Source organism: Strigops habroptila, chromosome 5 (assembly GCF_004027225.2).
Source record: "Strigops habroptila isolate Jane chromosome 5, bStrHab1.2.pri, whole genome shotgun sequence".
NCBI classification, from domain to species: Eukaryota; Metazoa; Chordata; class Aves; order Psittaciformes; family Psittacidae; genus Strigops; species Strigops habroptila.
The window spans coordinates 49,509,888-49,522,157 of record NC_044281.2 but is presented as its reverse complement, the minus strand read 5'-3'; the positions used below and the strand labels follow the sequence as shown (position 1 = coordinate 49,522,157).

Genomic DNA, 12,270 nt, shown 5'->3' with positions numbered 1-12,270 from the left:
TGCGTGCTTCTCAGAAATAAATAGAGCATTGTAATTTTGTTCATTGCTTTGACCAATTGTCAAAAGCCATTACTGTTTCACAGCCCCCAGCATGCTCAAGTGTCATCATTAGCTGCATGTGCTTAGCACTGTGCCTGATTAACATGTCACATGAAGCAAAAACAAAGGTTGAGAACTTATTTTGAAGAGGTTTTGGTGGGAGGCAGGCAGGACAGAGGAATCAGCACAAGCTCGGAACAGAAACAAAGGTGCATGGAATTGGTATAGTTCAGAGGTTCTGGAGTGCATTAACTACACGAATGTGGTCTTCTGGGATGTTTGAATGTGAAGAGGATGGGGCCAGATACAGTCACCCACAAGTCACCATACGGGACATTAAAACTTTAGGATTTAAAGGAGTTGTCTGGCGTTCCCCTTTTGGGGCCTTGGCTCAGGATCAGGAGGGAGGACAATGTTCACAAGGAAGGTTTAGTGAATTCCCCGAGTCTTCAGACCCAGCAGCTGGGCTGAAGGTCTTTAGGGTCTGAAGCAAGAAAACTACTGTGAGGTATGGTTTCATGTTTAGCAGTGCCACCACTCCTTCCTGCCAGTGCACTGCCCTTGCCAGCGGCCCTGCATGGCTGTTAAGTGCATCTGTGCTATCTGCTGAATCCATCTCTTGATCCTGTTTGCTCTGTGGCTGTACAAACAGTTGTGTCAGCTCTGCGAAGCAGCAGCATAGAGTGGGAGCCAAAGGGTGGGACTGCTGAAGTTGGCCCTGCCATCAAAGGAGCAGCAAGGCAACTGCAGCTGTAGCAGCTGTGGGATTCCCTGTTGCAAACCTAGGAGCAGCTGGACGAGACAGGCTGGGCTGATGCAACAGGTATGGTGACTTTGAAAGATGTGGTCAAGTGGAGTATTAGTTAACCCAGCAGAAAATGGTTTTGGCAGGGCTCTACTGGGTTAGCAAACTGACTTGGCTCAGCAGAGAGTCAGCTAAGCACCAGAGCATGGCAGAGGGAGTGGAGCAAGGACATTCCTCCAAGAGCAAGAAAAGCCAAAAGGAGGAGAATGCCTCCTTTGATGGCAGGGCTAAGCCTGTCTTACCTTGAAGTTGTGGTGATAGGTAAAATAAGCATAAACGCAGCCTCTGGTGAAGCTTAGCCTTCTGTTTTAAATACCATCTTTTCTTTATTTCACCCTTACGCATGTGGGGTTGTGTGGCATGATAGACAGGAGTGAAGAAACCAAATTCAGGTTGGTTTTGGTGGCTGATAGCAAAACTAACTAGAGACAGCAAACTGAAACACAGCCCTTTGTGCTAGTACCTGTGAAGGTGATGTACTGTGAGACATGCTTCAAGGTGGTGGAAGCTGAGGGCAAGGCTTCCCACCAAGCTAAGGACTGGCAATGGGAGCCTGTGCCCAGTTTTGGGGAAGAATTTTCTGCTAAGAGATGTTAAAAGCTGAAGCCCTCAGCAAATGGTGAATCCTCATAAGTGATTCGCTGTCTTCAAAAAGCTTTGTCTTCTGCCTGCACTAGCTCTGAATCCAATCCAATAGTACAGTGTTGTACGTATTAGATTGGTATATATTACAGTATTCTATAATATATATGTATGACAGTACTGGATTGGATTTTGAAAGTATATAGATTTTCTCCTGCATCTAGTATTTTAAATACTGATTTATGAAAGAACAGAATAAGCAGGGCACTTAAGTCCAAATAGCAAAATGACCTTCTGAAACAACCTTGTTAAAAAGTACTTCCAGCTGTCTATTACTAACCTGGTTTTTCAGATGCTGTTAAAATTATTCAGCCATAAATATACTCTAAAATGACTCATTTATTTATTTATTTATTTGTTTTTCAAATATGGCATGAGGAAATGGCTTACAGCTGCGTTAGGGGGACTTCAGAAGTTCTTTACTGACAGGGTGGTCAAGCACTGGAACAAACTCCCCAGGAAAGTGGTCATGGCCCCAGGCCTGTCAGTGTTGAAGAAGCGTTTGGACAGTGCTCTTAGATAGATGGTATAACTTTTAGGTTGCCCTGTGTGGAGTCCAGAATTGGCCCCTGATCTCTCCACATGGCTCTCCACATGGGCCACTTGAGACATTTCTCACCTACCGGGTAACTGACCCCTGGAATTCTGCTCCTGCCAGAACTTCCTCCTGATCCTTGTGCTAAGTATCACTTAGAAAATATATAACTAAGAAAATAGTTCTGCTAGGACTGAGTTAGTGAAACAGGAGTCACTGAGAAAGCCAAAATGGGTTCGGTGTGTGGAAGTTGAGACTAGCTAGAGTTGTTTATGATAAATTAAAAATGGTAAAAGTAGGGAAGAAGCTTCTTAGGGAAGAATGATAGTACCACATTTCAAGTAGCAATAAAAGATGATAATTCCCTTATGCTAAAAAAAAATTTTTTTTAAATGTGCTTAAATTATTGATTTTGATACAACCACAAGGGCTGCAAAATGAGTGTTTGCGTGATAATAACTACTTATTTTACTAATGGGAAAAATTACTGTCAAGGGACTGGATGCATCATAATAAAATATGATCTGTCACTGCAGGATTTTTGTCATGGGCAAGTGATGTGGCCCCCATTAAGTGCCCTTCAAGTAAAAATTGCTGATCCTGGAAAATCCTGTAAACAAGTTTGTCAGGAAAGCCAGCTCATCTGTGAGCCTTCCTTCTTTCAGCATCTCAACAAGGACAAAGCTCTGCTTAGGTAAGTGCTTAAAAGCAGGAACATACTACTTGGTCTCGTTTTATTGCACTGGGTTTTGCCACGCATGAAGTTTAGTGTACACATTTTGTGAGAAAGGAAGGTGGGGAGAGGAGTGCTGGCTGGCTGGCAACAGCAAGCTGTGAGGTTAGCTGTCAGTCCTTCGTAGCAGTGGACGGTAGAAGCTACTGCTGTGCTGAGAGTGCCAATCCACATAGCATGTGTTTTTGCAGTGAGACAGCACCAAGGCCAAAAATCTACATCTCTTCCTTCCCCCTCCATCTCCTGTGTGCGTGCCCTGTGCAGTGCCCTTTGATGTTGGGTTTCCAGCACTGCATAAAGATGCTTGTGCTGCAGGGATCACAAATGCCAGGACTATAATTGGGTTTGGATGGACCTGGTGCAGCCGTGGCTGAGCAGGTGCACTATGCCACAGCTTTTGCAGTATCCTTCTGAGACTTAGTGAGCTTGCATGTCTCTGAACACTAATCCTAGTTGCGCTCAGTCAGCTGGGTCAGTGAAATGCATTTTGTTGCAGTAAATAGAACTCAGTACACATTGTGTGATTTCTATCAGTTGTTCACATGATTTTAAATATAGTGCTTATAAAGCATTACTTTTATTTATTGAGCTTCCTCTTTTGTCATGATTAACATCCATTTTGAAGCATCTGTGTTCACTGGCAATTAGCAGTTACTGTTTCTTCAAACCTTTTGTCGGTATTGTCCTACATAAAGAATTGTAAACTCTTGTACATGAGAGGTAGTGCCAATTTCTGAAGCTTACCAGCTATGCATTAAGGAAATTAATGTTGCTTTCAGGTCCTGCCTCTTTAGGAATATGTCTGTGTTCCTTTCAGAATGAAAACAAAGCACTCAAAGCTGGGCTCCTACAAATGGCTGCTAGGGCATCTGCTTTCTAGGTTTTCTGTCTCCGCTTTTTGCTAAATTAAATTCTACAAGGTTTTTATTTTTGTATTTTATTTGAAAAATTGTAATTCCCAGTGGAATTCAGAAGCAGCTTATAGAAAAGTTTTGTCAGGCTTCTTTTCTAGCTGTCTAGACAACATTCTGTGGAAAAAAAACCTGTTAAATGCTGAAAGCTACCAGTGTTTTGAGAATAAGTGAAAAACAAGCCTCCGCTGGAATTGCTACCCTTGTGCTTAAGCTTTGTGGTCAGAAAACAGCAACTGGAATTTTAATGTTTTGAGCTGCCCTGCGCTAGCTGGCTCCCCGGAGCAGCGGGTGCCGCTCTGACCAGCTTCTGCTGCACCACAGCAGCATTGCCTCATCTTCACAGTTTGGCTGAGCTAGTGCACCTTGAGCTGCCCAGGGCTGCCTAGCATGGTGGGGCTCGCCTGCGGGACTTTCCTGCTGAAATCAATGAGGGTATCTCCCGATTTCAGATTCTGCGGGACTTTCCTGCTGAAATCAATGAGGGTATCTCCCGATTTCAGATTCTTTGGTTTTGTCTTACTAGAAATCTGCAGTATGTTTTAAGTATTGTGCTTTGGGGAATAATCAAAAGCATTTTTTTTTCCTTTTTAACATGTTTCATTAATCTTTAGGAAAGCAGCAAAGGCTGTACTGCCCTCTGCAGAGAGAATTCGTGCAGCCAGAAAAAAAGGAGAGTTGTGTTCTGGAAATCTTCAACTCTAAGTGTACTTGATTTAGGATTTAATATAGCATTTTATTTGCATTTTAGCAATGAAGGATGAAAACCGTACTGAACTCCTGTAAACTCCACAGTGATTTAGATCATTTGCTTTGCTTTTTAGGCATAATATCGAATGTCTCACCATGGAGTCCGCAAATGATATTCTGGTCCCCTCTTTTGATGGAAGAAGGAAGCACTGTGTTTTCCAAGGTGACCTCTTATTGTTCAGCTGTGCCGGATCCCACCCCACCCACAGAAGAATCTGCCCGTGCAGAGACTATATTAAGGGGCAGGTTGCGCTTTGTAAAGACTGCCTATAGCAGCAGCAGAGCTTCTTTTGAGTTGAGGACAAAATGTAAGTAGTTTTGAGAGGAGCTACTTATTACTTCCTGCACTTTTGTCCAGGTTTTTTTGCTGCAGGCAGAGCTATCATTGCTGGGCAGAATCATCTACTAAGAGAGGAGGGATTCATAACGAACAGCTAACTGATCTTTTTTTCCTATAAGAACATTTGCAGTGCAACTCTTCAGATTCCTTCATGTGGTTGCGAAGAGAAATGAGTTTCATGTTCTACAGTGATTTGAAGAAGACTGCACAGAATAGTTTGTAGAAAATTCCTAGACCCATCAAATTTCTTTTTTGTTGTTGTTGTTTGGGTGAAGTGTTTTCTATTTTTGTAATGAGTTAGGCCATCCCCCATCATGATTAGCTAAAGGATCTCAACTTCATTCCAGTAAAAAATTGAAAAAAGTGTGCTTGAAGGTGGGGGTGCAGGGTGGGAGGACTGATGTTTTATTCTAGGTGCACTGGTTTGGGTACTGCTTTCGCATGAACAGCTATGAAGTTGTTTACTTCACATGAACTCGGACTCATAACTCTGTACCCTGTTATTGGGTGAGCTGGGCCCAGTTCTTTTTTTTCCTTTTCCTTTTTTTAATCTTTGTACACAACAAGGCATTGTCTGCATCAGAGCTGCTGCATCAGAGCAGTCTAGCCCGAGAGTATCATGAATGAGCAAACAAGCAGTTGCCAGCGTGTGACATATCTCGGTGACTTGACAACTGACTACGGTTGTGGCATTCCTCAGTGTGGAAAACCTACACAATCATACTGCCATTTTGGGAATGGACTCGTCACAGTTTACTGGTCCCATTTAGAGAGTAATCCTTGGAATTTGCCCATGCTTCTGTTATAGTCTGTCTACTAGAAATACTGTGTGAAGCAAAAAGTATTCAGCATCATTGGAGCCATATTATTGTTAGAGCCTCAGTCTGCTACGGCTTCCAGTAGTTAAAGTGTTGCTGAATGACATAGAAAGGTTAAACTAAGCTAACTATAATTATTGTATGGTAGAAATGTAAAATGTCTTCATAACTAGCTAGGTTTTAAAGAGAAATCTTTTCTGAAGATCAAGTAAGAGGAGACAAACAACTGCTAAGAAAAGCATTGCTCAGTCTCATGGGTTCTTTGTTTTTCTGGTTTGGGGGGTGTTTCTGGCTTGTTGGGGGGGGTCCTTTTTTTTTTTTTTTAGCAGGCACACCAGTTACAAAGTTAGAATAAAGCAATTCAAGAGTTTGGAATTCAAATCAAACTTCATTTGTTTTAGAGCAGCAAGTTAACTCTTCTAAACTGTCGTGTTTTTATAGAGGTAATTTTTGTTACTTTCAGCAGAAGGTGGCATGCTTGACAGCACCATTTGTAGTCAGGAAATGATATGCTAAGATTAGTGAGAAACAAACCTGCAGTGTATTTTGAAAGAGTCATAATCTGCAGGTTTACAATTTGGACATGCTTTGACCATGCAGGAAAACAACTTCATATCAGTGTGAAGGGTTTTTCATAAAGATCAACAAGCATTACCAGGTAATAATGAAAAGCATGGATACTTTGAATTTGCCTTTCTTGGATATATCTGGTTGGTTCGGATTTTTCTTGTAACCAGCATTGATTACCTGTGTGTGAATATCGATGTATCTCTTGACCTACCAAAGACCAAGCAAGGGAAATGCTCTTTCATTGTGGATAAATTCTTCAGACAAGAGAACAGAACAGTATATGTATTTAAATTTTCAATTTAAAAGCATTGAATTAGCTTTTTCAAGCTTTTCTTTTCCTGCCTCAGCACTCAGTTTCCCCGTTACACCCCGTAACATTGCTGTGGACTACACAGTAACTTAATCCTGAGAGACTGTTGAGTATCCATAAAGGATATGGGGGAGCTGGTGAACAGCAGGGTCACCCGTAACTGAGTTGTGATGATGATAAAATCTGCTGTATTTTAGAGTCATTTTCCAGAAACAGAACAGCTGGGTTCTATAATGGGTGGCAAACTTTTTGTATGAAAAGAAAACAAACAAGTTTGGAAATCCTTACCGTTACCATAGCTCAGCATTTGCTTCAGTCAGCACAAATGTCATTTGCACTAGTTTTAATACCCTGGAAAAGCTGGGGGAGGAGGATTGGAAATCAGTCTGAGCAGGTGCAACAATTCATTTTGTATTTATATAAAATACTCCCTGCATACCTGTGCATATTTGTGCAACTGGAACATCCAGAGTATCACAGTATATATATATATATACTTGGTGCTGAAAGTAAAGGCAACAGCAGAACTTGCCTTTTCCAGTTCAGCCTGAGGTTCTTCAGGCAGGAATTTAGTCTGGAATGAGAGAGCACCGAAGTACATTGGGAACAGAGTCGTAGGTGCACACTTAAAGAATGCAAGACCCTTAGTTTTTGCTGTAGTGTGATTCTTTGCTGTAAATACGTATTTGCTTGTTTCCCCCACACACACACTGTATGGTCCACATGGCCTACTGCGTTTTATTTTGCCTCTAAACTTTTAAAGATGGGAGGGTTTGGGTATTCTTATTTCAAGATTTTCTAGTCTAGTGCTTTGCTCAGTGCTACATTTGCCTTTACCACAGCAGGGAGAGTCTGTTGTAAGCTGTTTTTTTCATGCTGTAGCACTGTTTCTCGTCTACTAAAGTGAATTACTGTGTACTGGCAAAAAGGAAATGGCAAGCACCAATGCCTTTCGCATTTCAGCCAGGGACAGAGTATCTAAACTGGCTTCAGAACCAGTTGGGTCTCATCCTATTTCCGCTGGAATCTATAGAGAAGACTCATTAATCTTAAAAAAGAATCAAGACCTGTAATTTGATAGGGCTCTATTAATAATTTTAAACTCTCTTTTCAGAAGAAGTGTTACTTTTCTGAAAGACAGCTTCAGTCTAAATTTCTGTAAGAGGAGACTATCCTATGAGAACTGTAAGCACATAAACTTTGTAAACATCACTGGCTAAGCCTGATACAGCACTCCCCCATCATACTGCAGTGTTTGTTCACACATTGATAAGCACTCAGGCATATCCATGTGGGACTGTTTAAAAGTCTGAATGATTTACTAAACTCTGTAATATATATCCACATTTCGGGATAGAGGGCAGCCTCCTGTCTGAGTTCCATAACTACTTTCCTTCCAAATTAAAGAATAAAGGTGTAGTCCAATTCTTGCACTTAAGGATATTAGAGATGGGACTGTGCTGCTGTTTTTCAGTTGGACAGTAAAGCTTGCAGCTTCCTTTCCTCAGAAATCAGGTTCTTGCATGACTTGCATTTGAATATATTGATCAGCGATTGAGGGGAAAAAAACGTCAAAAGTTAAATATAAAACCGTTTTACAAGCTTTTAAACATATCTCTCATATCAAGACATTCTTTGTTTTAAAATTTTGTATTTTTGTATGTGACCTGAGTTTTTTTCAAAAATCTTGTTCCTAAGAGATTAGAAAACTTGAGAGAAGCATTTACATATTTATTAAAATTAACAGAAAAGGCTTGCCTTTGAAAGGTAAAGTTGGTAAATACACACTGTTTAAAAATGCCAATAAAAACCTCATTTATTTCATATATGCAAGTTGATTTGCACATGTATAAATAGAGTTGCTTTTTGCATTTTTTTGCTTAGTTTCTATGGTTCTTTTTATAATTTATAGTTGCAGCAGTGTGTTTGCTTGTTTATATCAGATGATGTTTCTCCTACAAATATTTAATGTTTATGTGCCTTTTCTTTTACTTTCTTTGGGGTTTGGATGAGTGTTTGGAATATGGATGCTGTCTGAACAAATATAATGGAACACTAATGACAGGTAAAAATAGTGCTTAATGACTTTACGACTTAGTAATGTTTTGAAGTAGTGAAGAAATCTGTTCTGGAAGTATAAGGTAAGGGTTAATAAGATAAAAGATAGTATAACTTTATTAATTCTTGCTAAATGTTGCTTCAGCAAGCAGAAGTCCCTTTACTGAGTATCTGTAATTTGACATGAGAGCTCCTGCTGGGATGGGATGTCTGTTTAATGACCAGAGAGCAAGCTAAAGCTGTTACATTCCCTGAGGAGACACTGCTAACAGAAAACCTCTAGAAACAGCCATATCTGATTTGATCGGAAGGAAAATTGAAGATTCATATTAAAGTGCTTGAGGTATTGGGTTTTTGGATAAAGACATGGAAGTGCATGGGGCGATTCCTGGTGCTACAAGAATGCAGTCCTTTTGTGATTGATACAGCTCTCAGTGGGGAGAGAACTCTGGATATTCAGCTTGTTGCAGATGTTTTTAATGCTACTACTTTTCTGCAAGAAGAATGTTTTGTACAGTAGCTGCTGCTTAGATTTCAGTTGGAGATGGCAGAATCGGGCTGTGGAGAGACCCAGGATTCAGTGTCTACCGCACTCAGCTCTACTCCCAATTGACTGTGCCAGCTTTTTAACTTGCTTAGTGATGAGCATTCAGAATTGTTGAGAGTTTCTGTTGGCATCAGCCACAAATCATGTTGTTAGCTGATGGCTTCTCTCCTCACTTAATCATGCTGTACTACTGTCCTTTATAATGCTAGTCAAGGTCCTTGGTTTATCCTTGACAGGAAAGACATGCCCTTCCCTCTCAAAAGCGAGTGGCCCATCTAAATTACAAAGATGATTTATGAGTGTGCAGCACTTCTCATGTAAACAAAATCCAAATTGCTTTCTCAGGAATTTGTTCTGCTCACGGTGCATTTCAGGACCAGATTTTGCTAGTAAAATAAATTAAATGGCATGAATCAGGCTGGATAGAATCTCATCCAGGTCTAATTAACTTCATGATTCCCACTGGCTTCAGTGATAGCAGAACTCCTCCATTAATTTTTCTTCAAATTAAAAAAGCATCTCTCCCTTTTTAATACGAAGCACTGTATCTTACAAGACCAAATACTTGTAGGTTCTGTTGTGCGCATACCAGCAGCCAGCTTTGTTTGCTGTTACAGCATGTGTCATCTCTGACTAAGTTGATGTTACTTATTGTTAAAGTATCAGGTGAAAACTTGGTTAAACAGCTGTTCAGTCCACAGTTTGGAGTTGGGGGGTGGGTGTTTGTTGTTTGTTTGTGGTATTTGTTGTTTTGTTGTTTGATTATTTTTAAAGAGCCTTGCCAATTTCGCAGGCTATTTTCCGGGGGTGCTAACATTTTGGCATGGCTTTTTCTTTGTGACGTTCACCCTACAGCTGCTATGCCTTCAACTTTTTGACTTGTGATCTCTTTCCATTTGTAGTTTTCCTGTGGTCCCAGTTTCTGGGATTGCTGTGAAGTCGAGGGGAATAACGCCCTGACAGGCATATGCTTTTATTCAGGCTGAAAAGGCCAGGGACGGACACGACTGCATTGAGATACGCTTTAATAATATTGCCATAAATGTAACATCAAAACATATCAGTTTATGGGCAGTGACTTAAATCCCATCTTCATATTTTTAAGCAGATCTAGAGGGTTTTTTAAAATGAGTTTGTAATTTCCGATTATATTTAAATGGAATGTGTAAAGAGCAGACTCCATGTATCCAGTGTGAAATGTTTACTGTGGGAATGTGTTGAGAACACTAGCAGCTGAACCGCAGAATGCCTCAGGTGGGAGGCATCATTCACGTTCCTTCTTCCAGGGAAAAACAACAAAGTGCAACTGTTGCCAATGTATCTTATAGGTGTAATCCTTTCCATATTCATATAGTTCTGACCATACAATAGCATGTTCTAGTTCAGCAGACCTCTCTAAACAGCACTAAGCCACCCGTTTATTAAATGGGTCAATAAAACCAAGTCCTCAAAGTTTCAATAAAATGAGTAATAGCCCCACCTTCTACACACAGAAACTGCTTTAGAAAAATGCAAGTGAGTAACAAACACCCTTCTCTCTGGGGGGACTGGGGCAGGTGCCATTTAACTTTCGTGGACAGTGTATGGGAGCAGAATTTGTCACCTTGTGTAGGGGCTCACAGAGCTGAAGCACCACAGACCTTGCTATTCTTGCATTTTACAGCATGACAACACGCAGCTCCTCTTCTGTACAGGAAAATCCATCTGTATTGCACTGTGCTGTCATGCCTGCAAATACCAGCCCTCGGTCAGTGCTGCTCCACTCAGGGGCAGCTTGGTCCTGCAGGAGCCAGCAAAATCCTTGGCTTTAAGGAGAGCATGTAAATAAGGCTATGGCACTTATGGAGCCATCCATGCACTTGGCAAAAGGCATGCAGCACATCTTGGCTTAGATTCCGACAGCTGCAAAGTAGTTCAAGGTATCAAATAGGAACACAATAAATCAAGTTAAATTGCTGTGTGAAGACAGTTAATTTTAATAGGGTTATACCCAGAACTAATTTGTTACATTCATTAATGGGTCTGTTGCAGTAGAGTGACAGTGAAGACCTTTTTTAAGAGGCTGTGGGTTTATTTGGTTTTTGCAGGGGAATACAGCAGAGGAGGAGGAAATAGCAGGTTTTACCAAAGGAAACAATGAGTACATTTCATCAGAAAAGTTACCCTGAAGATTCTAAGAGAGCTAGAAGAAAAATATAAGGGAATATTTACAAAACTGACTTGAGCCTGGAGAAGTTGATCCCCCTGAGGTTGTTCAGCTGAGGGCTGCAGGGGGAAGGAGGGGGGCAGAGGACAGTTTGGGGCAGCTCTTTCTGGATCATTCCCTGGAGGAAACTTTCTCTCTCCATGGGTGAAGGGGGTCAGAATCTGAATAACCTCTGTAGCACTGTAAATTGGAAAAAAAACCCAACTACTGAAATCTGTAAAAAATAAAAATTGCCTTTTTTTGCAGATGATAATCTGGAGACAGAGTTTTTATACATACATGAGAACGTAAGGGTCAGGCCGGTGCTACGTGTGTTTGGTTTGTGTTCTCTCCTGAAAGGTCAATCCTTTGTTTTATTTAAATGGTGGTGTTCCACTATATTACGTTCAAGCAGTTTGATTCAGAAAGAACAGAACACAGTGGTTCAGATGCCGTCACGTTCCTGGGGGTCAGCAGGATGGGAAGGTTTACCTTTTTTTTTTTTTTTTTTTGGAACAGTAAATGTCTGTACCTTAATGGCATAGCAAAATGCTTTGTTTTCACTGTTGTAGAGAAAAAACTAGGGAGAACTTTATTTTTCAATAAACCTTTTTCTTGTGTGATTTGGATTGATGATTGCTTTGTGCTTAAATGGGAAGTCCGTGAGCTGCCATTGATCCAAAATTGCATTTGTGTGGCTTGTCCTTGCAATTCTGCAGCTGGGCGTTCGTGTTGGTGGCTGACGCTTGTGACCTTGGCTGTAAGGACAACAGGTAAGTAATTGTCTTTTTGCTTTAAACCTATGTTGGATAATGGATACAATTCAAGCCTCCTTGTAGGGTGCAGTTTCGTCATAGCAGTAGGCAGCGTTTCTTGGTTTTCTAGAGATTTCCAGCACCCAAGGAAGACTGTGGAATTGCCCATTGGCGCACAGATACACAAGACTTACTGGCGCAGTACACCATGGAGTTCAAAAATAAAAGTTATGTTGTGGTAAAATAACATCTTTAGAGGGTGTTGTCTTTCA

General features: G+C 40.9%; 1 protein-coding gene across 1 annotated transcript in view; it reads left to right on the top strand.

Annotated features, from left to right (window-relative positions):
• MGAT5 (alpha-1,6-mannosylglycoprotein 6-beta-N-acetylglucosaminyltransferase) overlaps positions 1 to 11,517 on the top strand; it is a 135,062-nt gene extending 123,545 nt beyond the window's left edge. Inside the window, 2 exon segments of the mRNA XM_030487180.1 lie at positions 2,558 to 2,715; positions 4,490 to 11,517. Of these exon segments, the coding sequence (XP_030343040.1) occupies positions 2,558 to 2,715; positions 4,490 to 4,688 (357 nt within the window). The 3' untranslated portion in view covers positions 4,689 to 11,517.
• Positions 11,518 to 12,270: the final 753 nt, after the last annotated feature.